This window comes from Rhinolophus ferrumequinum, chromosome 24, assembly GCF_004115265.2.
Source record: "Rhinolophus ferrumequinum isolate MPI-CBG mRhiFer1 chromosome 24, mRhiFer1_v1.p, whole genome shotgun sequence".
Lineage (NCBI taxonomy): Eukaryota > Metazoa > Chordata > Mammalia > Chiroptera > Rhinolophidae > Rhinolophus > Rhinolophus ferrumequinum.
Genome location: NC_046307.1, coordinates 12,919,815 through 12,942,738, shown reverse-complemented (window position 1 = coordinate 12,942,738; position 22,924 = coordinate 12,919,815). Strand labels below are relative to the sequence as shown.

The 22,924-nt window shown below is 46.9% G+C and overlaps 1 protein-coding gene across 8 annotated transcripts in view; it reads left to right on the top strand.

Moving 5' to 3' along the window:
• KLHL3 (kelch like family member 3) overlaps nucleotides 1-22,924 on the top strand; it is a 251,706-nt gene that overhangs the window by 177,655 nt on the left and 51,127 nt on the right. For all 8 annotated transcript variants that reach the window (XM_033096641.1, XM_033096640.1, XM_033096639.1 and 5 more), the window contains 2 exons: nucleotides 3,354-3,475; nucleotides 12,219-12,381. In XM_033096641.1, coding sequence (XP_032952532.1) covers nucleotides 3,354-3,475; nucleotides 12,219-12,381 — 285 coding nt within the window. The remainder of the gene's footprint in view (nucleotides 1-3,353; nucleotides 3,476-12,218; nucleotides 12,382-22,924) is intronic.

The window sequence follows — 22,924 nt, the reverse complement described above, 5'->3', positions numbered from 1 at the left end:
ACCTTAAAAGAGCTCAGCTGTGCCCGTGGTGTGCTTGCTAGGATCGAGGATGATGAGTTGCACACATGTACCTGCTACAGGGTGGGATTTCTTGCTCTCCTGGACTCGCCATGGTTCTCGGAGACTTCTAGGTGCTAAGTCCAAAGATAGAGCCTGAGAAATTAAAGAAGTTCAAGACACAGTTCCTTTGTCCAAGCCACCGTCATCTTTGAATGAATGAACAAAATGCCTGGGTGATGTCCTCTTTGGAGGACGAGGGCATGCATGTTAACAGGTGACAAGCAGAAGATGGAAGGGGCTGAAAAGATGTGCGCCCAACAGACATTTTCTGGAAGTTCAGAGTCTGAGGCGGCTGGGCTGGGCCTGTTGGGCTAAACCAGCAGAGGAGCAGGGCTCATGTTCTGTTTTCTAGAAATATTTTGTCAAAGTAGAGGTGAGTGAAGGAGCAAGAACGATCAAGGCTTTGATGGTGTCTATCTTGCAGGAATTACTGGAGTCCCTGGAATTATGAGATGTCAAGGGAAAGCCTCTCTTTTTCCTGCTCCAACAAATATTTTTAAGTGCTCCTTATGGGCCACACACGTTGTTCGATGTTGAGGATAGCTTGAAAAATAAGCTTGACGAGATCCCATCCCTCTTGGTTCTTGATTATAAGGTATTAAGTGCCTAGTTGTTCTCAGAATTTGGACCAAGGCCTTGTTTAGGAATATTTTTGTCAAGTTCATTAATTAGGGCCAGGTTTAAATTATAGAGGGAGGCATGAGAAATGACATGAGGTTTAGATAGGTCAAGGTTCAAATCCCAGCCCTGCCTCTGACTATCTATGTGCAAATACCTTCTGAAACACCAATTCTACAATTTGTAAAATGGAAATAATATCATCTACCTCCTGGGGTTGTTACAGGGATTAAATGAATTAGCAGAGGGCCTGGCACATAGTAGTACCTATTATTACTACCATTTTCAGGGGCTATTCAGGCTGAGGTCTTAGTTCGGTGCATCATTTTTGCTGCTCTGTGAGAGATAATAAGATTGGATTTTACAAGTCTGTAAAATTAGTAATTTCAGAGTCATGTAAAGAAGCAGGAAAAAAACGTCTGCCCCGAAGTCTCATCATCTAGAAAACTGTCTTAATGTTTTCTGGACATTTGAGACTGATAAAAATGATTTGTCATCCCCCCAGAAAACTTAAGCGTTTGCCCAAATATAAAAATATTTTCATACAATTTCAGGAATTTCCACTTGTTTACCTCAAAGTTACAAAACCCTAACTTTGACTCCCAAGCACACATTCCAGAGAGACAATCAGGCCAGGCTCTGTTTTCATACTCTCTAAGGGCTTCTGGATCTCTTGGTTCTTGCAATCAGGTTGTTCTTCTTTTCAGTCTTTTTTCCTAAGGCCCAAGTTCTTAAATTAAGAATTGGCTGTCTTTTATTATCTTTTGCAGTATAATTACCAACTGGACTCTTATTAATGAACTTAATAGCTGTTTAGAGAAATGAGTTTAACTTCTGATTTCCTTGTGTGTGTGTTTTGTTTGTGTGTTTTGGAGTATATGCAAGAGAGAGACTGTGAGAGCCTACTTATGGATAGAGGAGAAATCCCCCATCTTTTCTTGTTTTCTCTTTGCCTCTTGGTCCTGCCTCAAGGCTCTTGGTGCTCAGGCCTTTTGTCTAGCTTCTGCTGGCTCTCAGGGAGAAGAGAGAACAGAGTAGAGGGTCTCTGGTCTACCTGATCTGGCAGTGAAGGGGCGGGCAGGGTTTGGAATGGTTTTCCAGAGTCATTCATATCTAGAGCTGTGTCAGGACGGGAACTGTGGATTGGTGGAGGACTCACATGCAGTCCACGAGGCTTGGAGGTGGGCGTCTGCAGCCCACATGCTGTACTGAACTTATTTTCTTGGCTCCAGTGCACAAATTCCACAGAGAGAAAACAACCTCCCAGGCTGTTTTCACACTCACATACGGGCTTCTGAATCCCTGTTTCTTGCAGTCAGGTTGCCCTTTCTTTCAGTCTACAAAGACACATGTCTTGCCCGTCTTTTCCTTCTGAAATCAGCAGCCCCTGTTGGAGGAGCCTGCCTCTAGATAAACCTCTGCACTGTACTGAGAGGGCAGGCTGACGTATGGGGCCTTCGGACTGCACATGTGGTGCTGCTGCCCTAGTTCACAGGCCTGTGTCCTCTTTCTTGGGTTATTATCAGGGCCTCCCAACTGTCCTCCCTGCCTCTGATTCAGCTTCTACCACGCGCCTAAAATTTCCTTCAGAAATACCCATCTGTTGACGTCATTCCCATTTAAAACCTTTCAGTGGTGCTACTCTTAGCATGAAGTCCAAAGTCATTTGCGTGGCTTGCAGGGTTCTGTAAGTCCTGGCCCCTACCTATCTCTTCAGCTTCCTTCCTCACTCACCCTGTGTACCAGTCATACCAGCCTCTCACTGGTCCCCATTTTTATCCTTTTGGCAGTTTCCTCTATTTATACTTATGGTTCCTGCATCCAGCTCCTCTATGCTCATCTTTGCTTCCTGTGGAACAAACACTCCTTTATTCTCTAATACCCAGTTCCAATGTGACCTCCTACTAGGATGCCTCCCTTGGATTCCTAGGCAGAGTTTGTTGCAGCTTTCTTTTCTGCATTCTTGGGAGTTAATATAGCATATTGATTACAAGAGTGGGCTCTAGAGTCAGAATCCTTTGTATCAGTCCCTGTTCGGCTCCTTCCTAGATGTGTGACTGTGGGCAAAATGAATTACCTACCCCCTTATGCCTCAGTTTCTTCATCTATAAAATGGGGAAATAGTAATTAATAAACCACAGGTGGTTGTGAAGATTGAAAAAGGTAATGCGTTAAAGTGCTTAAGACAGAGGTTGGCCATACTTAGCAATAAGTGGTACTTTCTATTATTGTTTTCACAGTACTTTGCGTATACCCCTGCCAGCTCTTACCACCTCTGTTTATAAATGTTTTTATGTGTCTGCCCTACTAGACTGTGTGCTCCTTGAGGACAGGTGCATGTCTTGTTCATATTTCCTGGCCCTCTGTGTAAAAGTTTACAGTAAATGTTGGTTGAATGAGTTATTGCACTCAGATTTGCCTTCACAATGGGAATGGACAACAGATAGAGTGGGGCACGCTTACAACCGGGTTTGTGGAGGCTCACACTCCCAAAGTGGATGTGACCTGGATGCCAGCTCGTTCATCCTTCTCCACGCCTGAGTGAATCCTTTCTGCGGCCTCCTGGAACACAGTCAGTCCTTGTATGTTGTCAAGACGAGGCTGAGACCACGCGAAAGTTAAGCATACTCTAGATGCCAGGTTCATGTCCATTTTGTTTTTGTTTTGAACTGTAGGTGACATGTCTGAGAGTAAAGCCAAGAAGATTGAAATCAAGGACGTGGATGGACGGACGCTGAGTAAGCTGATTGATTATATCTATACGGCTGAAATTGAGGTGACCGAAGAGAACGTCCAGGTAAACTCAGCCCCGGCTAAAAGCTCAGTGTACACTCAGGGCCCACTGCTTTATAGCGTCATTTCATTTAACCCTCGCAACTGGCTCTGGGTCACATGGTCAGTAGGTGGGTAAACGACCCTCAGACTCACGCCTGCCTGACTGCGGCACCCATGTTCTTCACCACGTGGCCGTAATACCTTGGAATGAGCTTGGGCCACAGAACAGAAAGTCTCCAACTCATGTTGGTTCAAAATCTTGGTAGAGGAAAAACTAAAAGACTTGGTGACCCTACTTCTCCCCATTCATCCTCTTATCTCAGAGGTTTGGAGTATGGGATCGTGAAGCTGTTAAAAGTGTTTTCCCATTTCAACGTTAGTCCACCGAATGCCTCTGAGAATGTGGAGGTGCTAAGCACCGGGCCCGAGTCTCACAGGGCCGTGGGGGTGTGAACGGTGTTGTCTGTGCTTTTTTCTCCTGCCACTGTCCTGCCCTCGTCCTCAGCCATCAGGAGCCTTGAAAAGAAGAGCAGTCGAAGATGCTGCTTCACCCAAAGGCGTGCGTCTCCTGTGGGGACACGCGGCGCTGGCAGCACGCCGCAGTCGGCGAGAACCCTACAAATTACCAGGCTGAACACAGACATGGGCACACTCGTTCTTGTCCTGAAGGACCTCACTGTTTGTTTAGTTAGAGTGCTGGAAAGTTCATGTGATGAGAAGGTGTTTTCTTTTTTAAGCACATTCCCACCTTTCTTATTTATTGTGAAGCAGATACCTCTCTAGTGACCAAAGTACTGACTACCCTTGTCCAGAACACCACCCCCTTTTCCAGGAGCGAGGTATTTGGGAGGCCGAATTGATAATCCTGGCTTCATTCAATTCAGCCCTAATGTTTGAGTGCCTGTTCTATGCCAGCCACTTTGTGGGGCAGTGTCATTGTAACAGTGAGCAGTGGCGATTCCATTGCCTGTTTTCAGGGGGTTTGTGGTCTCAGGCTGAACACAGGTGCTCCTCAAATAAGCTCACAAGTGGTGTCTATGCACAAATTGTGGTAAGTCCTTTGAAGGAAAGGAACATGGTATACAATGAGAGAGTGTGTCAAGGGGATTCAGTTTAGATGGAGGAGGGGACCTGGAAGGCCTCTTACAGGAGGTGAGATTTAAGCCGAAGCCTGGAAGTGACTGGGAGTTAGCGTGGTGTGAAGGGTACTCGTAAGTGGGTGAGGGGTCAGGGTGCAGGCAGCCCGGGGTCTGAGGTGTACCGCACTGGGCCTGCAGGGCCTGGCCCGCAATAGAGCCTGCCTTTGTTCCTGGCCCCTGGACAGACCCTTGGGTTGTGTAGTGATCTGGTCTGACCCTCCCTCCATCCTTTACATAAAGTATAAAATGAAGTATATTTTATACACAGTAAAATGCACAACTATTCCATTTTGTTTCTGGTCTTTCCCATTTGGAATGGAGTGGGCAATGCAGTGGTTACATCCTAGGTCTAGCAGCAGAATTTAAATAGCTGAGTGATTTTGGGGCAGTAACAGTAAATGCAAATAATGTAGTATAAAATGAGTGTAGGGCATGTATTGGAAAATTTTTTTTAAATGAAGGGTGGTTATATCAAATCACCATCCCATGTAAATAAATTCGTTTAGGCACTTGATGTAAATATTGAGATTTACAAAATGCAAGAAATTACATACTTTGCAACTCTCAACAAGTAATGCTAGATGTCAACCTAAAAACGTGCATGGGGTAAATAATTTAAAAAAATCTCACATTAGGGTGTATCAGTCATTCATTAATCATATAGCATGGTAGGTGGAATAATGGCCCCCAAGACGTCCCAATCCCCGGAATCAGTGAATATGTTAGGTTACGTGTCGAAGAGGCATTAATGTTGCAGATAGAATTACTGTTGCTGATCAGCTGGACATGCAGTGGGGAGAGGACTGGGGATTGCTCAGGTGGGCCTGATGTGATTGCACCGGCGCTTCAAGGGGAAGTGGGAGGCAGAATAGGAAGAACCGGAGAGAGGGAGAGACGGGACCTGATAAGAACTAAGTCCATGTTTCTGGCTTTGAAGATGGGGAAGTGGGGCGGGAGTCAAGGAATGTAGGTGGCCTCTAGAAGCTTGAAAGACAAAGAAACAGCCTCCCTCAGAGCTTTTAGAAGGAACTCAGCCCTGCCGACACCTTCCTTTCAGCCGGGTGAGGCCCGTTTGGGACTTCTGACTTCTAGAACTGTAAGAAAATAAATTTGTGTTGTTTTAAGCTACTAAAACAGAACAAAACAACACAAAAAACAAACCCCCCAAAACAGTATGTGTAGGGAGGAGGTCGTAGAATTGTATGATTGAAACCAGCTCTTTTCCTCCCTTTTCATCATATATTTATTTAATAATTTTTTTTTTTTTTTTTTTTAAAGTACAAAGGGTTTACAAACTTGAGAATTAAAAGATGTTCCACTCTGGATCCTTTTCACCTGGCTAGATATTTATCTTGGCAACTTTGGTCTAATCTACTGGTGGTCTGTATAACACCAGTTATCTTAAAGCAGGTAACAGCAGATAGGCTAATTAGAAGACTGGAGAAAGTGACTTGACCATTGATTTTTAAAAAGCTACCTTGTAGGGGTGGAAGCATGGGGCCACAGGTTCAGAGCACAGGCAGAAATAGAGATGAGGCAGCAATTGAGTTTGAGTGGAGACTTGGGTCTGAGCCTCAGCTTTGCCACTAATTCTCAGAGTACTCTTATTCTAGTCCTTTCCTACTGTAGGGTATCAGTTTCCTGTCGGTTAAGTGAGGGCATGTAACTCAGTGACCTATGGCCAGAGAAGACACTTGCTCAGCCAGCTTCTGATTTGTTTTCTCCCCCTCCTACTAGAGCTTCTCCAACGTCCACACTGACATCCTGCCTTAAGGATCTGTTTTCTCATCTGTAAAACAAGACTCAAAATAGTACCTATTTTATTGGGTGGTCATGAGTCAGACTGCCTGCCTATAAATCCTGGCTGTTGCATTTTCTAGCTGTGTGATCCTAACCAAGTTAATTAACCTCTCTGTGCCTTAGTGTTTTCATCGGTAATATGTGCATAATATTAGTATGTGACCACATCGGGTTGGTGTGAGGATTAAATGAATGACTTTAGGTAAAGCACGTAGAAGAGCGCTACCCCGTGCCAGCAGACAGTATGAGCACAGAGAGAACTTGGGCACAGAAACCCTTTCACCAAGGACAACAGGGTCTGAAGCTGGAGACAGATGGCTAAGCATGGGTACCCTCTAGTGTGGCAGGGGCCAGGGTGCAGATACCCAGGAAGCAGGGAATAGTCCTTACCACCTTGACGAGGATGGCCAGGGCAGGCCTCACTGAGGAAGTGTTGTGTGGGCCAGATTTCAAGGAAGACTGGGAAGTCAGGCTTGCCTCCTCTTCCTACTGGCCTGTGTCCTCACGGTGCCTGCACCCCTGCTGGGCTCATCTCTGTGTCCAGGGTGGGGAGGGGGCAGCATGTGCAGGGGCTCCACTGGGAGGCGCAATGTGGAAACTTGAGGGACCGGCGCACTGGTTGGAATCAGCGAGATACACTCTTTTCCTTTTTCCTTCTCACTTTAAACTGTGGTTTGGTCAGGGGTGACCTTGAGGGGAAACAAAACAAAAAAGATTGAGAAGAGAAAGCTGGATCAAAATGTGGCTGCTTTTTCCTACTGTGACGTATCTGCGGAGGTAGTCGCTCCCAAGCTGCCGATGAAGACAATATCTGTTGGGGATTTGGTGCACCGAGGAGGTGAGCATGGAGGCAGGGGCTCTTCTGCAAGCCTGAGAAACTAGAAACGAGGGTCAGAGATTTATGGCTTCATTAAGTAGCTGGGAGAGCTACGCTCTTAATGTCCTCCCAGCCACACATACCTTGGAGAGACTGAGTTGCCCTTCTCTGGTGGAGGTAACAGTCGTCATAACTGATGCTTATTCGAACTCACTGTAAGCCAAGCATGTGTTGATCACTTGACATACATTATTTCATTTATTTCTCATAATCACCAATGGAATGTTCGACTACGATCCTTCTTTGACAGTTGAAGAAACTGCTACTCAAAGGGGTTAGGTGGGTAGTACCCGCGGTCACATGGGTAGTAAGTGATAGAGCTGGGATTTGAATCCAGCTCTCTAAATCACTGTGCTCTATTTATGTGGTAAACGCATTTCTTGTTGAATGATTAGAATCGACTTCAGCTCAGAATCATTAATAATAACTAATTTAACTGAGCACTCCCATGCACCCAGCACCATGTCAGCTGCTCTCGGTGTATTATCTCATTTGATCCTCACAGCAAGCCCTCAAGGCAGTGCCATTATTACCTTCATTTCACTGTTGAGACAGAAGCACAGAGAGGTTAAGGAATTTGCCTTTAGTCCCATGACTGCTAGTGGAGAAGGCAAAATTCAAGTGACACTTTTAATCACGTTGCTATTCTGCTAGTTCTCCTGTTGATACCCCTTCCCTCCCTTTCTCCCCGCCTTCACCTCTCCCCCGCTTCCTTCTCCCTCCCTCCCTCCCTCCCTCTCTCTCTCCCTCCTTCCCTCCTTTTCGCCCTCCTTCCCCTTTTCTTCTTTTTCTCAACAGATTTTTAATTTAGCACTGTTTCTAGCCAGGCCTCATGCCTGGTGCTAGCAGGGACAGACCAGCGGTGTGGCTGGGCAGACGCCTCAGGCAGCCCTGTCACCTGGCTCTCTGGCCGGTGCCCTCCCTTTGGACATGGATGGCCCTGCCTCGCTGAAATTCCAGGAGTAGGTGCTTTGTGAGGCAGGGCATTTCCTTTTGTTTTTGTTAAAGGAAATAAACTCTGTGACGGGATATCCTCTGATGTGTTTTCATGTTATCCGAGGGAGAGAAAAAACAAAACGGGGCCTGCACGTGAAAAATGGACAGGAGGCCATTAGCAAGCTAGAGAGGAACCCTGTAAACTTTGCTGAGGGTCATTCCAGGGCCTGTTTTCCCAGACATAATGCTGAGGTGGTCGAGAGGCAAGCTAAAAGCTTTCTCACTTAGGGCCCTTGTCCGTCCCTGCAGTGGTTCCAGGTTCAGCCGCCTCCGTCCAGGGGCTGAGCAGTGCTGCCCTAGTGGTTCCGCCAGGACAGTCTTGCTTCAAAGCTGAGGACCCGAGCATGGCCTTTTGTTCACAATCTTGTTACTGCTGCCACTTGAGGGAGTCGAGTTGCAGGCAAGATAAGGGAAGAGGAAATCCTCTGAAAGCTCTTGTTGATGTGGGAGAGGGAAGTGAAGACAGCCCCTCATGGACATCTGCGCTGTTTTCTTTCACAGCCTCTGGGGGTTTGTGTGTGTTCTCATCATGTGCAGCCCCCAGATTCCCACTGGACCGGGCCCTGGTTTATCCCTGACACTCAGAGTTTGAGCAGTGATGTATCTCTCAGCCTCCAAACCTTCCCCCTCAGCATTCTGACTTCCTTTACTTTCCTTCATGCCTTTCTGTACTAAGCAAGTAGTGGGAAGAAAAGGGCTGTTGACTCATAGCTAGTCGCAGAGTAAGATCAGAGAGGGAAGGAGCAGTTAGAGAAACCACCAGCCCCGTTCATTTTAGGAAGTCAGCTTGGGACTGCTTCTGGGCGGGAGTGGACCCACACAAGATGGGGGTACATGGGGAGATGGAAAGCCTTATAATTTTTTGCCTACTAAGTGGGTTTTGTGATCAGTAGGGAAGTTGAAAGCTATGTGGGTAGCTCTATACAGGGAGGTTTTAAAAACTGAAAGTTATAACCTAAGACGTATGTTCAGGAAATATTTATTATTTCATTTCTTTGGCTGGTTGTCCTGAGCTTGAGAGTTTAAGCACCACACTGTGCCGCTGTCCTTGTGGTGAAGAAGAGGACGGGGGTGGGGTGGGGATGTGTGTCCCTGGTATGATCTCATCTTGGCTTGGCTGGGAACACCATCTGGGGGTGGTGAATTGGACTCTCAGAAATCCTCCTCCGTGGGGCTAGAGGGCTGCTGTCCCATTCCTGCCTCTAATCACCCCTGACCCTTTTGGGGTTTGCCACACTACTGAGTAGGGAGTGTGTGTGCTGGTCATTTAATTCCTCCTCTCCAGCAGGGCTTCTTAGGGTAACTGGTTAGAAGTTCCTTCTCCCTAGGTGAGTGACCGTCCCAGTTTGCCCAGTACTGAGGGGTCTCTTGGGACACAGGACTTTCAGTGTCAGCAAACCAGGGTGGTTGGTCAACCTATGGCCCTGACTGTAGGTCTTGTAGCTGGTGTTGGTAGGAGGGTGTCATGGAGTTCATTCGGGAGTTTGGAACACAGCTTTCCATTCCTGGTGTGTATTCAGCAGCAGTGGTTAATGGTTCTCCACTTAACTAGCAGGCAGAGACTAATCTGCTCCTAGAATCTGTTTGGCTAGGCCAAGCAAGCTCATAGGTTAATTGAGTTTCCCAGTTTATGGCCGCTTAGTGGGGACGGTGGCTGCCTAGTGAGGATGGAGCTCAGGCAGTCAGATTTGGAGGCTGGCTGTGTTCACTTACGGTTTAAAACTCAGAAGCGGGTGATTTTATCTTTTTCCTTCTCTGGAATGAATCAGGGTTCGGAAAATACCAAGGACACAATGCTAATTTACTGCTGTCCTGCTGGGGCCATAGGAGAGTGGAAGAGAGAGGGTGGAGGAAGGAAGGGAGCATGTTTTCAAGAATTCAGCCATTGTGAGAGCTTTCCTCGTTGAGAGCAAGCATTTAGCTCAGGAGCAGGCCCACCGATAGTGGAGGCTCTTGGTGGTTTCTGATGTGGGCAGAGATGAGAAAGGGTGACCCACTGTCCAAGTGTTAGCCGTGAAAGACATGTGTCCTGGGCAAACCTGGTCGGCTGGTTACCCTAGTGGAGGGACAAGGCCCAAGAATGGACAGTAGGGCAGATTTTAGCCTGAGTACCTGGAGGTGAGCAGGCTCAGAGCTGAGGCTCGGAACTGTTTTGGGAGACGGTCAGGGTCCAGATTTAAGTCACAACAAACAAACAAACAAACAAACAAACAAACAAACCACTGGAAAAAAGAGACTTTTGTAGTGCCCTGAGCCAATAACAGAAATGCATGCCCTTGAGGATGGGAACAACTGGACTCTGGCTGGCCACTCTCTGAGAGCAGCTGAGAACAAAGGCCCAGGACATGGTGGTTATTTTGGGGTAACGTGGCCCTGAGCTACGCGGCTTCAAGTCAAACTGTTGTGCTGTTATTTAAATTTCTTTTTCTAAATTTCTCTTTGAAAGGTCACTCTTACCTTATTTACCCCCTCCATGGGATGGGGCTGAGGGGAAGCAGAGCTGAGGTCGCCTGGATTTTTGACCCAGAGGACAGGCCTCTACAGCGGTGGGAAAGGCCTAGAGAAACTTGACAGGGTTTGGCTGTCTGAGAACCCATGTGGCCTGCTCAAGCCAGTCTTCTCTGGCTTTTAGGAAAAACACAGGCAAACACACCTGAGCAGGAACTAGTATAAATCCAGGAAATAGTATAAATACTCATGTCCTATGACCTTTTGAAAGGGAAGTCAGCTCTCCTTTCTCTGAGAGTGTACATGAAGATGTTCTTTATTGTTTATCTGTTGGCTGGGAGAATAAAGTGTGTTTGTCTGAGTCCTGAAGGATTTGTTCCAGTAGATTATAAACTACATTTAGAGCAGGGGTCTGGTTTATTGTGCTTATCACTGAATCTTAGAGTCTAGACCAGTGCCTGGCACACAGACACTCAGTAGTTAAGAGGTGAGTCAGCTAGTGAACGATTCAGTAAGTACCTTTCTGTGTGAAGACAGTATGCTGAAGGCTGTAGGGCAGTGACTCTCAAACATGGCCGGACATTAGAAGCATCTGGGGAGCTTTGGAAACCTCTCTCTGTTAGGCCACACCCCCCATTCCTGTTAAGTTAAAATCTTTGGGGGTGAGACCCAGGCATCAGTGTTTAAAAAATTCTCTGGGTGATTTCAATGTGTAGCCAAGTAGAAGAATCAATCTATCTTAGTCTGCCTGGGCTGCCATAACAAAAGGCCACGGATTGGGTGGCTTAAACAACAGAAATTTGCCTCGCAGTTTTGAAAGTTAGAAGTCCAGGGTTCCATCTGATTCAATTTCTGGTGAGATTCTTTTCCTGGTTTGCAGAAGGTCATTTTCTTTTCTGTGTCCTCACATTTGAGAGAGAGAGAGAGAGAGAGAGAGAGAGAGAGAGAGAGAACGAACACTGGCGTCTCTTTCTCTTCTTATAAGGGCACCAACCCTTTTAGATTAGGGCCTCACTCTTATGACTTCACTTAACCATTATCACTTCCTCACAGGCCCTATCTCCAAATATAGTCACCTTAGGGGTTAGGGCTTCAACATATATATGGGGGGGCACAAGCATTAAGTCCATAAGGGTCTTGTTCATCAAAGTGCAGTTCATGAACCAGCAGCTGCAACTTAAGCTGGGTGCTGGTTAGAAATGCAGGCTCTCAGGCCCCACCCTAGACCTATTCAATCAGAATCTACATTTTCATAAGATCCCCAGGGAATTCGTACACACATACAGAAAATCTGCTGGTCCTTAGGGTCCATGAAGTGGAGGGGGGTGGGAAATAAGCTTGAGGCGGGCCTCAGGGCCAGGCCAGGAAGTTTGGACTGATGTGGGCAGTCAGTGGAGAGCCACATAAGGACCTCAAGCACGGGAGTGGTATGATTAGAACAGTGCGTTAGGGAGCTGAGGCCCTGCTGGAGGGATCCGGTGTCTCAATGTCACCTTCTCCTCCAGGTGCTGCTCCCAGCAGCCAGCTTGCTGCAGCTCATGGATGTTCGGCAGAACTGCTGTGATTTCCTGCAGTCTCAGCTGCACCCTACCAATTGCCTGGGCATCCGCGCGTTCGCAGATGTGCACACCTGCACCGACCTTCTGCAGCAGGCCAATGCTTATGCAGGTAACGGGAGCGGGGCTGCCACACCTCCTCCAGGCTTGTGGCTTAATAACCTGGTCTGCCGTGGACTGCTCAGAGACTGTGAGAAGGGCACTCCACTGTGCAGCACTTATAACTTAGTCAGGGAGACAAGACACAGGTGAAAAGGTCATCGACAACAGAAGAAGTCAGCTCATTGCCAAGTGTAATGTGGTTAATTGCCAGATGGTGGCATGCACCATACTTTTCAGGAGAGAAGAAGGAGCTCTGAGAAGAATTCGTGGGGGAGGAGTAATTTGAGCTAGGTTTGAAATAAATCTTTTTTGTTGCTGTTTAAGAAAATTTCTATTTTGATCAAAGTGCTCTTTAAACAGGATTTTGAAAGTTAAATACCACTGCAAGGCTTATCATGATAAACAGTCGCCTGCTCTGCCTTTCCACAAGTCTTGCTCTCTAGAGCCACTCACTTTCAATTCTAACAAAATTAAAATGCGGGCTCTGATTCAGCTAAAAGCCGTTTCATTTCCTATTTATCTCCATTTAGCTAACTAATATGTTTACACCACTGTTGTACTGGTTTTGGATATTATCTGTTGACTTTCCACAGAAGAATAATGATTGAGATTTCATAGACGTTCCCCTTATATACGTACACTGTTCCCCTCTCTTTGTTCTCCTAATATCATTTCTATAACTGAGCTGTTATGTGTTATAGTTTTTTAATCTGAAAACTTTTTTTTTTAAATGAGAAAAGCAGTCAGTAATTGCCTTTTTCTTTCGCGTAGCGTCACTACCATTAATTCTTGTAAGACAGATACAACTGAACAGTCCTCTATACCTCAGATAATCTGTTGATTCCATTTTATTTTTCTTGGAGACGTTCTCCCTGCTAGAGCTTGTCATCCTGTTATTTTAGGATCCTGCTGTTTTAATAGGGTTTTGGGAGGGAGAAGAGATGAACATGAGTGTTCAGTGCTGCAAAGAAATTTTCACTGATACTTATTTCAACTAGAGGACAAAAATCATGAGTGACCTAGGAAATGAGTCTAGTCATTTTAATCGGGTCCATCACAGCACCTGCTCCCCTTGCAGTAAAGCATCTCATTCTTCTCCCTGCTCTAACACCGTCTGTGTTCTGTCTGCATCTCCTGTCTGCAGCCCACGCCTGCAGATTAGCTGAGGGCCTGCTGACTGCCTACCTGCCAGCTCCCCAGCTATGTTAACCCCTCGGTCCACAAGGCGGCAAGCGTTTGTTCCGTTTCTTGGCATTTTCTTGTCCCTGATCAAGCCCAAGACCCCAGGAGCCTGCACAGACTCTCATTTCCCCCCGAAGTCTGTTTCTGAGGACACCAGTGGGACCAGTTGTTAAGATGATCCTGCTGCTGCTGTTTTTTGAGAAGGACATCCCCCAGACGCCCTAGTTCTGAATTCTGACTGCCCGGATACAACCTTGACTCTCCTGTTTCTCTGTTGTCCATCCTGTGTCCTCCTTTCCCTACATATTCCCTAGTCCCTTTCTGGTTTCCCCTCAGGGAGCCCTTTCTCCCCCTAGGCCAGCCTTTGAAGAGGCCACTTTCCTGAGGGATGTGCTCAGGCTTTGCTTCAGCTGGAGCAAAGAGCTTGGCCAAGGCCCAGGCCAGCTCGTGAACACCTGCTGGGGCAGTAGCAAAGGACGAGTGCTGTGATGCCAGGATTTCTCTGCCTCCTTCCCGTCTCCCGCCCCAGCCCTCTCCTTCTTCATAGCGTGTGTGTGCACGCAGCACATATGCCATCCTTTTCTAGATGACTGAGGCTTGGTGAGTACACTGAACCCCCATCTTTAACACAGGCTCCCAGGTTCTTCTGGCCTGGCTTTCCCCACGTTTAAAACCTGTGTTTTCTCCCTCTGCCCCTTTTATTTTCTGATGGTGAGACTCACCTGTGGGAGAGTAAGGAGGATGCCTTTGGGAATACATTGTCAGCTTGGTGCTCCCTGGTCCTGATGTTGTCATGGCGACTGGCTTCCGTCAGCGTTGTAGGTGTGTGTGCACATGTGTGTGTGCAGATACCCTGATGAATTAGTTTTAACTGGTGTTTATGGAGCTCTCACTTTGGGTCATACCCTATACTAAGCATTTTATGTGTGTCATCTCACTTAGTGCATATAACACCTAAGGAAACTAAGGCACAGAGAGGTGAAGTAATTTGTTGGGGTCACACAGCTGGTAGACACAGAAGCAGGATTTAAACCCAGACAGTGTTGACTCCAGAGCCAGTGTTTATAACTGTGACATTCTGTGGCTTCCAGGCCGTGTTTGGACATAAGGTGGCTCTGTGAATTGGAAATTGAGGAGTGTTGGTGGCTGGAGTTGGCATTTTCCATTGGAAGTGTGAGCCTGGAAGCCTGTGCCACATAGTCACCAGATGCCAACAACCAGACATTGTAGACAGGCGAGCAGCTGTCTCTGCTAGACACGGGGTGTTTAGTCATCTGAGAGTGGGGAAGCGAGATGTGGATGCCTTCTCTTTCCTGGTGGGAGGCTGCTCCTCACTGCCCGTGTGGGGCCCTCCCACTTTCCCTGGCTTGGACAGTGCGACTTCAAGCTGAGCGCCTCCTCCCTGTTGCACAGGCCTTCTGTGGAGACTGTGACCCCCTCCTGTTGGAGCTTCCTTTGCAGTCTGTAGCAGAGAAGTCATGGTAATACAGAGGCTGATAAGCCCCTGATGAGAAGACATTAGAAGAAGTAGTGTGAGGTAAGATTCTGCCGTGTTTGGAGAAGGAAGGACAAGATGGCTGTCTGCTGATTCCCTCGCATCCACCCACTGATGTGAGCCTGCTTTGTTTCTTTGTTTTTCTCTCCCTGACTTGAGATGGAATCTGGTGCTCTCTGCCATTGCTGCCTCTTGAGACCTAGCTGCTGCCTCATCCCGCTGTAGGTGTGGAGGGCTGGGTATCCACTAGGGCCACATGAAAGCGACAGTGTCGGCCTTTGTGGTCACTGGCTTCTCTGGCCCCATGCCTCGTGGTAGGAGGTGTTTTAAACCAACCAATTACAAGGAGACTCTCCAGATCAGAGCTGGGGATCAGATCACTTTGGAGCAGAGTGACCCAAGGCCTGTTTTCTCTGTGATGGGGGTAGTACATCTTGCCCTGTTTTCAGGATGGTTTGGGGGTGGGGCAGGACAGGGAGGAGATTCTCCTGCAGAAGTAGGTGCGACCAAGGCCGTGTTCTGGAGCCTTCCTGCTAACAAGTCCTCCACAGTACTAAGAGGCTCAGAGCTGGGTCCTGGCAGGGACGGGACTCCGTGGGTCACTATCACCAAAGCATGTGCTTCGGGGGAGAGGACCATTTCCAGAGCTTCTGCTTTTGGTTTCTCTGCCTCCAGATGCACAGGCAGGTATGTCCTGCTTCCTCACCCTCACTAGTCTCTGGCCAGCTGGCTTCTGCTTCACTTGTCGGTGGCCCCAGCTTTGCCTCTGAATTCTGTTCTTTTTCCTTCTCCAAGACAAACTTTCTCTTGCTGTTATAATTCTTGCTGTTGTTATCGCTGTTAATCCCAAATCACGTGTGATTATTACAGAAAAAGCAGACAGGCAGGAAGAGCAGAAAAGGCGCCACAGTTCTACCCAGAGAGAACCGTGGGCAGCACCGTGGTGTATAGCTTTCCCGATCGTTTTCGTTGCCTGTGTATGTTTTCCAGCTTAAAAAATTTTTTTTCCACGGTATATTCTGAACATCCTTCTATGTTAGCAGATACATTGCTATGCCATTATTTTAAAACTTTACAGAATGTATTAAAAAAATTCAAAAAAAGCAAAACAAAACGAAAAATTCAAACACTACACAAAGGTATAAAATGCGAAGTCAGTCTTCTCCCAACCCCTCTCTGAAGCGTGCAGGGGCCCTACAGAAAAAAATATATGTATTCTGCTTTTTAACTTACCCCAATAGAAACATTCTGTACTCGTTGTACTTTTGCTTGACTTAATACAAAATCTTGGAGTTCTTTATAGACCCTTGTGTTTGGGTATGTATATCCTATTCTTTTTATCGTGGGTGAACTATAATTAATTTAACCTCAGCCCTGATTTATGGGCATAATGTTACCCGTCTTTTTCTTTTATATAAAATGCTTGAGTGAGAAGTTTTCTACATGATATTCTGGAGTGCACTTGCTGGTATGTTTGTAATACTGATTGTACCTGTGGGGTACCATCTTAGTAGCATCAGGTAGCTCACAGAGAGTATAGGCCTTTAAACAATTTTTGATAGATATTGCAGATTGCTCTCTAAAACATGGAACCATTTTTAAGGTCAGCTCCTGCCTTCTGAGAAGTCTTCAGCCCCCCTGGTGGAGGCACCGAGAGGCAGACATATCTGCTGTGACGGGCTGGAGCACCGGCTGGAGCACCACCTCTCGCCACCAGCTGCCTCTTTAGTTTCCTGTTTAGAATGGCCCTGTCTCTTCCTGCTGTGGCAGTCCCTCCTGCTTCCTCTGGGGCAGATTTCCCCGCTCAAGGTTGTGCCTCCAGGTTTTTGCTGTGATAATGTCAGTCTGGGGTAGGGGAGTGTGTGTCCCGTATTTAGAAGCTGACTGCTTAGACCCTTGCCCCCAGCTGATGCTGTCAGAGTCCTCCTGCGTAGCTAGTAGCTGGGAAAGGGACCCTGGTGTTTTGCACAGCCTGTTTCTTATACCTCATTATTGTTTCCAGGGACAGCTTAATCTTTAACCTCAGAGGCCAGGGCAGGTTTATGGGGACTTTGTTGTTTGGTAATTGGACGGCCATGCACGGGGCCATCAGCAGAGCCAGTTGGGAAGGACGTTAATGGGACCCTGTTAATGAAATGGCAATTAAAATTCTTTGGACATGTTGTTTACATCAGGCTGCCAAAGCCTCGCTAAAACCCTCCAGCCATGGGATGGAAAAGCCATCGGCTTTCAAGTGTTTGTGGAGAGAAATGGCCTTTTTGTGGAGAGAAATGGCCTCCAATTGAGTCATGGGAGATCACAGAATAAAGTGATTCAACTAAGGGCAGCAAGGAACTTTGACAAATCATTCAAACAGAAACTTCTGACCCAGGGAGGGTTGTCTTATAAATTGCTGCCTCCAACTTGGCATCATAAAATAATGAAGATGATAATGCTTCTTGTAGGGGTTTCAATCCTTTCTAAACACTTGCTAGATGCCAGGCCTGGTGCTGCACACTCGTAGGCATTCCTTCCTTTTGGCCATATAACTGTGAGAGGTAGTTGTTATTTTCCCAATTTACAGATGAAGAAATGGAAACTCCAGAAATGTTTAGTAACTTGCCCAAGACCACATAGTTTACACGTGGCAATGCCAAGGTGCACGATGAGGCTGTCTGACTCCAGAGCCTGTGCTCCGAGCCCACTACTTCTTTTCACATCCGTCCCGGCCAGTCCAGCCTCTCTCTCCCCGGTGGTGGCCTCCTGCCTCCCCCTGATTTTCGGCTGCTTGCTGGAGGTGGCAAATGAAGCAGTAGTGTAGACGCAGGTAGTTTCTGTTGTTAGATGTTCTTCTCGTTGGGATTTTGGGAAGCTTCCCTTATTCCCCCCATTCTCTGGGTAACAGGGAACTCTGGTGTTGAATCAATAATACTGATAAGTAGGCAGTTTGATATAGCCGTTGGTCGTGTGTGTGTGTGTGTGTGTGTGTGTGTGTGTGTGAGAAAGGGGGAGGGACTACACATATATTAGTGGAATTAAGTCAATATGGAGGGTGGAGGTAGTAATATTTGGAGTCTGAGGGCCCACGGTCATGACCCTTGTGGAAAGAGGTTGAAGTAGGTCTCTGTTACTTCCCTGGGGGAGCTGAGCCTTCTCCTGGAGCAGGGAAATGGGGGGCCCCAAAAGCCAAATATTGATTCAAGGAAGCTTACCTCTGCCCTCAAAAAATAGGGTGTTAGGAGGCGAGAGAGAGAGAGGGAGAGAGATTTAAGGCAGTTGTTTTATTTTATTTTTTTCCCTACTAAAATGTTTTGATTCTGTTTGTGTGTCCACCTGTGTCAGCCAGTTTTTCCTGGGGCATATAACCAGTGGTTCAATTCAGAGCCACTCATACCTGTTCCCTGGGGCCACTGGCCCTGGAATAATGGGATTCATTTCATCTTTGCAGGTCAAAGAAGTCACAGATGGGTTTTTGGTTCCATTTGTTCTGGGCTTGTCGTTTAGATGAGTCTGCTCAAAGGCTTGGGTTTATTTTATCCCATCAAGAGGGTGGAATGGACTTGGGGTTACCTTGAGCGATTGCCTGAACCCTAGGCAGTCGTGAAGAACAGGCAAGGAAGAGCAATAATTATCTTAGAGCAGACGTACTGGGCACTGAGGAGTCAGCTTCACGTAAGACAGACCCTGCCCTCCTGAGGCGCACAGCCCGGCGTGGGAGAAACTCATCCGCTGATAAAACAGGCTCATTAGGGCCACGGTAATTTTTATTTCCTGTTTTGGAGCCTTTGGGAACATAAAAGGGCATCACTTCACCTAGCCTGGTAGGAGGATTAGGGAAAGATCTCAATTCAGAGATTAGGTTTGAGATTTGAACATGTAAGACTGATGCCAAAATGTTTAGAACACCACTATGCTAAGATGTTTTCTTTTTGAAGAAAGGTCATTAGATTCATATTCTTTTTGTCTCCGTATAGCACCCCTAACAGGGAATCTTAGGGTGCTCTGACGTCTTCTTTGAATTTTACTCCAGTGGCCTGCTTAGTACAAGTTACTATCGTCTTCGGACTAAAATACTCATCAGAAGCTTGTTACTGTAATCAGACAGCCTTGGTTTCAAAACCCGAGCTGACCACTTACCGCTGTGTGATCTTAAGCACATGACTAAATAACTTTTTGAGCTTCCATTTCTCCATCTGTAAAATGGGGATATTGATATTCACTTCAGCAGGACTTTTGGGAGAAGTAAGTGACATAAAACCTGTAAAATGCCTGGTATAGTGTTAGCTGCTATTAGGAAATACCCTCAATTTTTCCCAGGCCTGCTTCCTTGAGAAGACCCAGCTCTGCCCCGAAAGCAAGCCCTATCCTGGGAAATGTGCCATCCAAATGTTTTCATCCTTTCAATGTTGGGAAGTTTTGTGTGGCTTGGTGGGGGGAAAGGACTTGAAGTATCTGATGCCCCTCTCCTTCTCCATAATTTCTCCACCAAAGGGACAGGGACAGACACATGCTGTTTCTTTAATCAAAACTTGGAACTTAAACAGTATTTGTTACTTATAGTAAAGCCCGGTTAATTAGGACTCTTAACCAGAACTCTTAATTGACTTCCCCCCCCACCTCTGTTTCCATTTCTCTTTAAGGAAAAAGAAGCAAAAGGACAAGAAAAGTTAACGTTTATTACTGGAGACTTCCCCTTCAAGGGGCTAGCCCATGGTTAGAAGATACTACGCCCCTGCACAGCCCACCCATCCCCAAGATCCAGCCTTGCCTGCCTCTCCATTGCATCTCCTGGAGCCTGGCACAGTTCCCCAGACTTAGTGGGCGTTCGCTAAAAATTTGTTAGATGAATGAAGACATAGCCTAGGCTCCAGCCAGACTGAGCCATTGCTGTTCTCTGCACGTGCTCTGAACTCTCCTGCTTCTATTTCTATTTGGAATGTCTCCCCCAGTCATGGCCCTGTGGACTTCAAGTTGGAGTTACTGGTGCCTTGTCTCACCCCACTTAGAAGCCAGCAGGTTCCTTGTAGGCATCGGCTGTGCTTTCTTTTTTTTTGGAGAAGCACTGCATTCAGCACATGATACGTTAACAGTTCCTGAGCACTTGCAGTGGCCTCCGTAAGTGTGTTAACCACATTTGCTCGTTTAATGCCTGCACATCGTGTGAGTTCGTATTATCATTAGCCCTATTTAATAGATGACAAAACCACAGCTTTTAGAAATTGAATAATATGTCCCTAGAAAGTTTGCTGAACTCAGTGGCCTTTGAGGTCCGCAGCCTCGCCACAGGACCTGCAGTCCCAGTGGTGTCTCTGCTGCTGTGGAAAAGCTCTGCTGCAGAGGACTGCTGCCCACAGAACTGAACTTTGTGAAGCAGGAACGTGGGCTGATAGTATTCATCTTTCATTTCTAAAGAGGTTTTAAAAGATCTTAAAATGGACTAATATTATTGTCTTTGAGCTTCAAAACAACCTTGAAACCTCGGTCAGGTATTATGGTTCCATCTTACGGATGATGAAGCCAGAGTCTGGAAAGAGTAACTGACTGTAAGAGGTAGAGCCAGATCTCTGACCCTTAGCCAGAACTCTTCACTACATGCTCCTTTAATACATTAACAACAAAGCAAAACAAACAAAGAAAAAATACCCAAATCAACCAACCAACAAACAAGCGTTAAAGGTAGAAGCTGATTCTCAGGGAGGTATCTTCTGGGAGCAGAGTGGGTTCTTTGGGGGAAGTGGCTAGGAGGAGGGCTAATTTGAGAATAAAGTCTTCTGGGGAACTCCTGTTTCCCAGGAAGTGCAGTTGGCTGGAGCATCCTCTTCCTGTTGTTTCTACCTCCTTGTTTCTTGAGTGTTGCTAACAGAAAGGGGACTCTGGTCCCCAGACTCTGGGGGCTCAGCTCTGTCTCCTCAGACTGATGGGAAGAGGTTTTCCTTTTTGCGCCCTCTTCTCGTCCTTTCTGCTCCTGCCCTACAAATCTCCTGGGTCCTGAGTTGCCAGCCCTGGGTGAGAAGCTGCTGCCCACTAACTCCCTTGTTGTCCCCACCCCACCAGACATGGTGTCACGCAGGGCGGCCTGCGGGGTCTCTGCTCCCGCTCCCCACATAAGAACGCAGGATGTGGCTAGGCCAAAAAGGAACACCCACGGAGCCATAGGTAGGGGAATCATACCGCTATATTCTCCCCGGCGGCTGGGTTCACACGACGTGCAACCTGCTGTTCGCTTGTCTGCCAACCGGCTGACTCTCCGCCTCGACTCCCCTCGACTCCACTCCCCAGCATAGCCGCGGCAGTTATATTAGTGGCCAATGGCTCAAAGGTTACAGCTGATGACCATCTACTATCCGAGCCAGCACCTTCCCACGTGAGGCCGAGAGCCTGGAAACTGCTCTCTGGGGCTCTGTCCCATCACACGGCTTCCTGGGAGGCTTTCTGAAGCGACATGAGTGGGAGGTCCCATACGAGCAAAGCAGCAGCACATGTGAGGAAGAAGGGACCGAGATTCATCCTGAGAGATGGGAAGGTGTCGGGGAGTTGACTACTTTCTGCCTCGAGTTATCTTTGAGAATTTCTGGTTTGTTTGCCAAGTCACCTAGAATATGTGTCACCACGCTTCCGTATTCTTCCTTTTCAATATCCAGGGCCTTCTACTTTTAGCTTCATGAGCTGTGAGAAAGTGTTTTGCACAATCCAGAGTTTTACTTTCTCACTTCCAGTTCTCTTCACTCTTTTCCTTCCTCCAAATGTAAGGATTTTGGCCAACCAAAGGTAAAAGCGGGAAGGCTGGGGTGGCTCTGGCCTCCAGGAATGGTCGCGGCGGTTCCCCTGACTCGCCTGCTTAGCTCTGCCTTGGCGGGCGTACCGCGTTGGTGCGCCGTGGTGTGGTGACCGCTTTCTCTCTCTCTGCTGTTTCTTGGATGTGGCCAACAGAAGGACGACTGTGGTCCAAAGACTGCTTGGACCAGAAAAGGCATGTAGGGAGAATCCTGTTAAACCTTCAGGCCAGGAAGGAATTCTCATCATCCAAAGAAGATTGTTCATTTTCTTTTATTTAAAAATCTTTAGGAATGGACACTTGAAAAATAATACTATCTAGTCTTAAATATTCCCATAGTTATGGAGATTTTCTGCACATCTCACCTAAAATCTGAGCTTGAACTAATGGCTTTTTTTGTACTGACGTATAGAGAAGCAAGACCAGCTTCTTACTTTATGACAGTTGCTTCCCTTCATAAAGGATGTGACACTTTTTAAAAATTTAATTTAATTTTATTATTAGTTTCAGGTGTACAAAACAGCATAAAGGGTCTGACATCTAAATTTGTTTTGTTATGTGCAAACATTCCTGAGCCTCAGGGTGGACAAGCTTTAGCTGCAGGCTCAGTGATGTTATTGAGCTGATGGAGAGTAAGTGGGAGCCCTTCCTGTCTAGTGAGAATGGAAGAGATTGTGTACAACTTAATTAGGGTAAGTTAACCCTCAATCAGGGTAAATTGAGGGTAAAACATTAACATTTAGGGAATCTAGATGAAGGGTATAGCAGAATTCTTTGGGTCTGAATTATTTCAACATAAAAGTTAAGAAGGATTTTTTTTGCAAGAAATGATTTAAATCTTCTTTGGTTTGTAAGAGGCTGATGAATATGAGAGAGAGGCATAGCTTGCTCTGATTTTCCCTTTCATTATGTAGCTATAACAGGATTGATACTGCAGCAGCCTCTGAGGGGCTGGCCAGACCAAGTGGGGTAGCCCTCTGTGGGCCTGGGAGGTATGGCCCTATAGAATTATTCAGGAAGCTTCCAGGCCAGCGGGGGGCCACCAAAGAAGGAAGAGGGGAGTCCTGGAGCCTGGAGGGCAAAGAGCACAGCTGCCCCTTAAGGCAACGCAGGGCTGTGAGA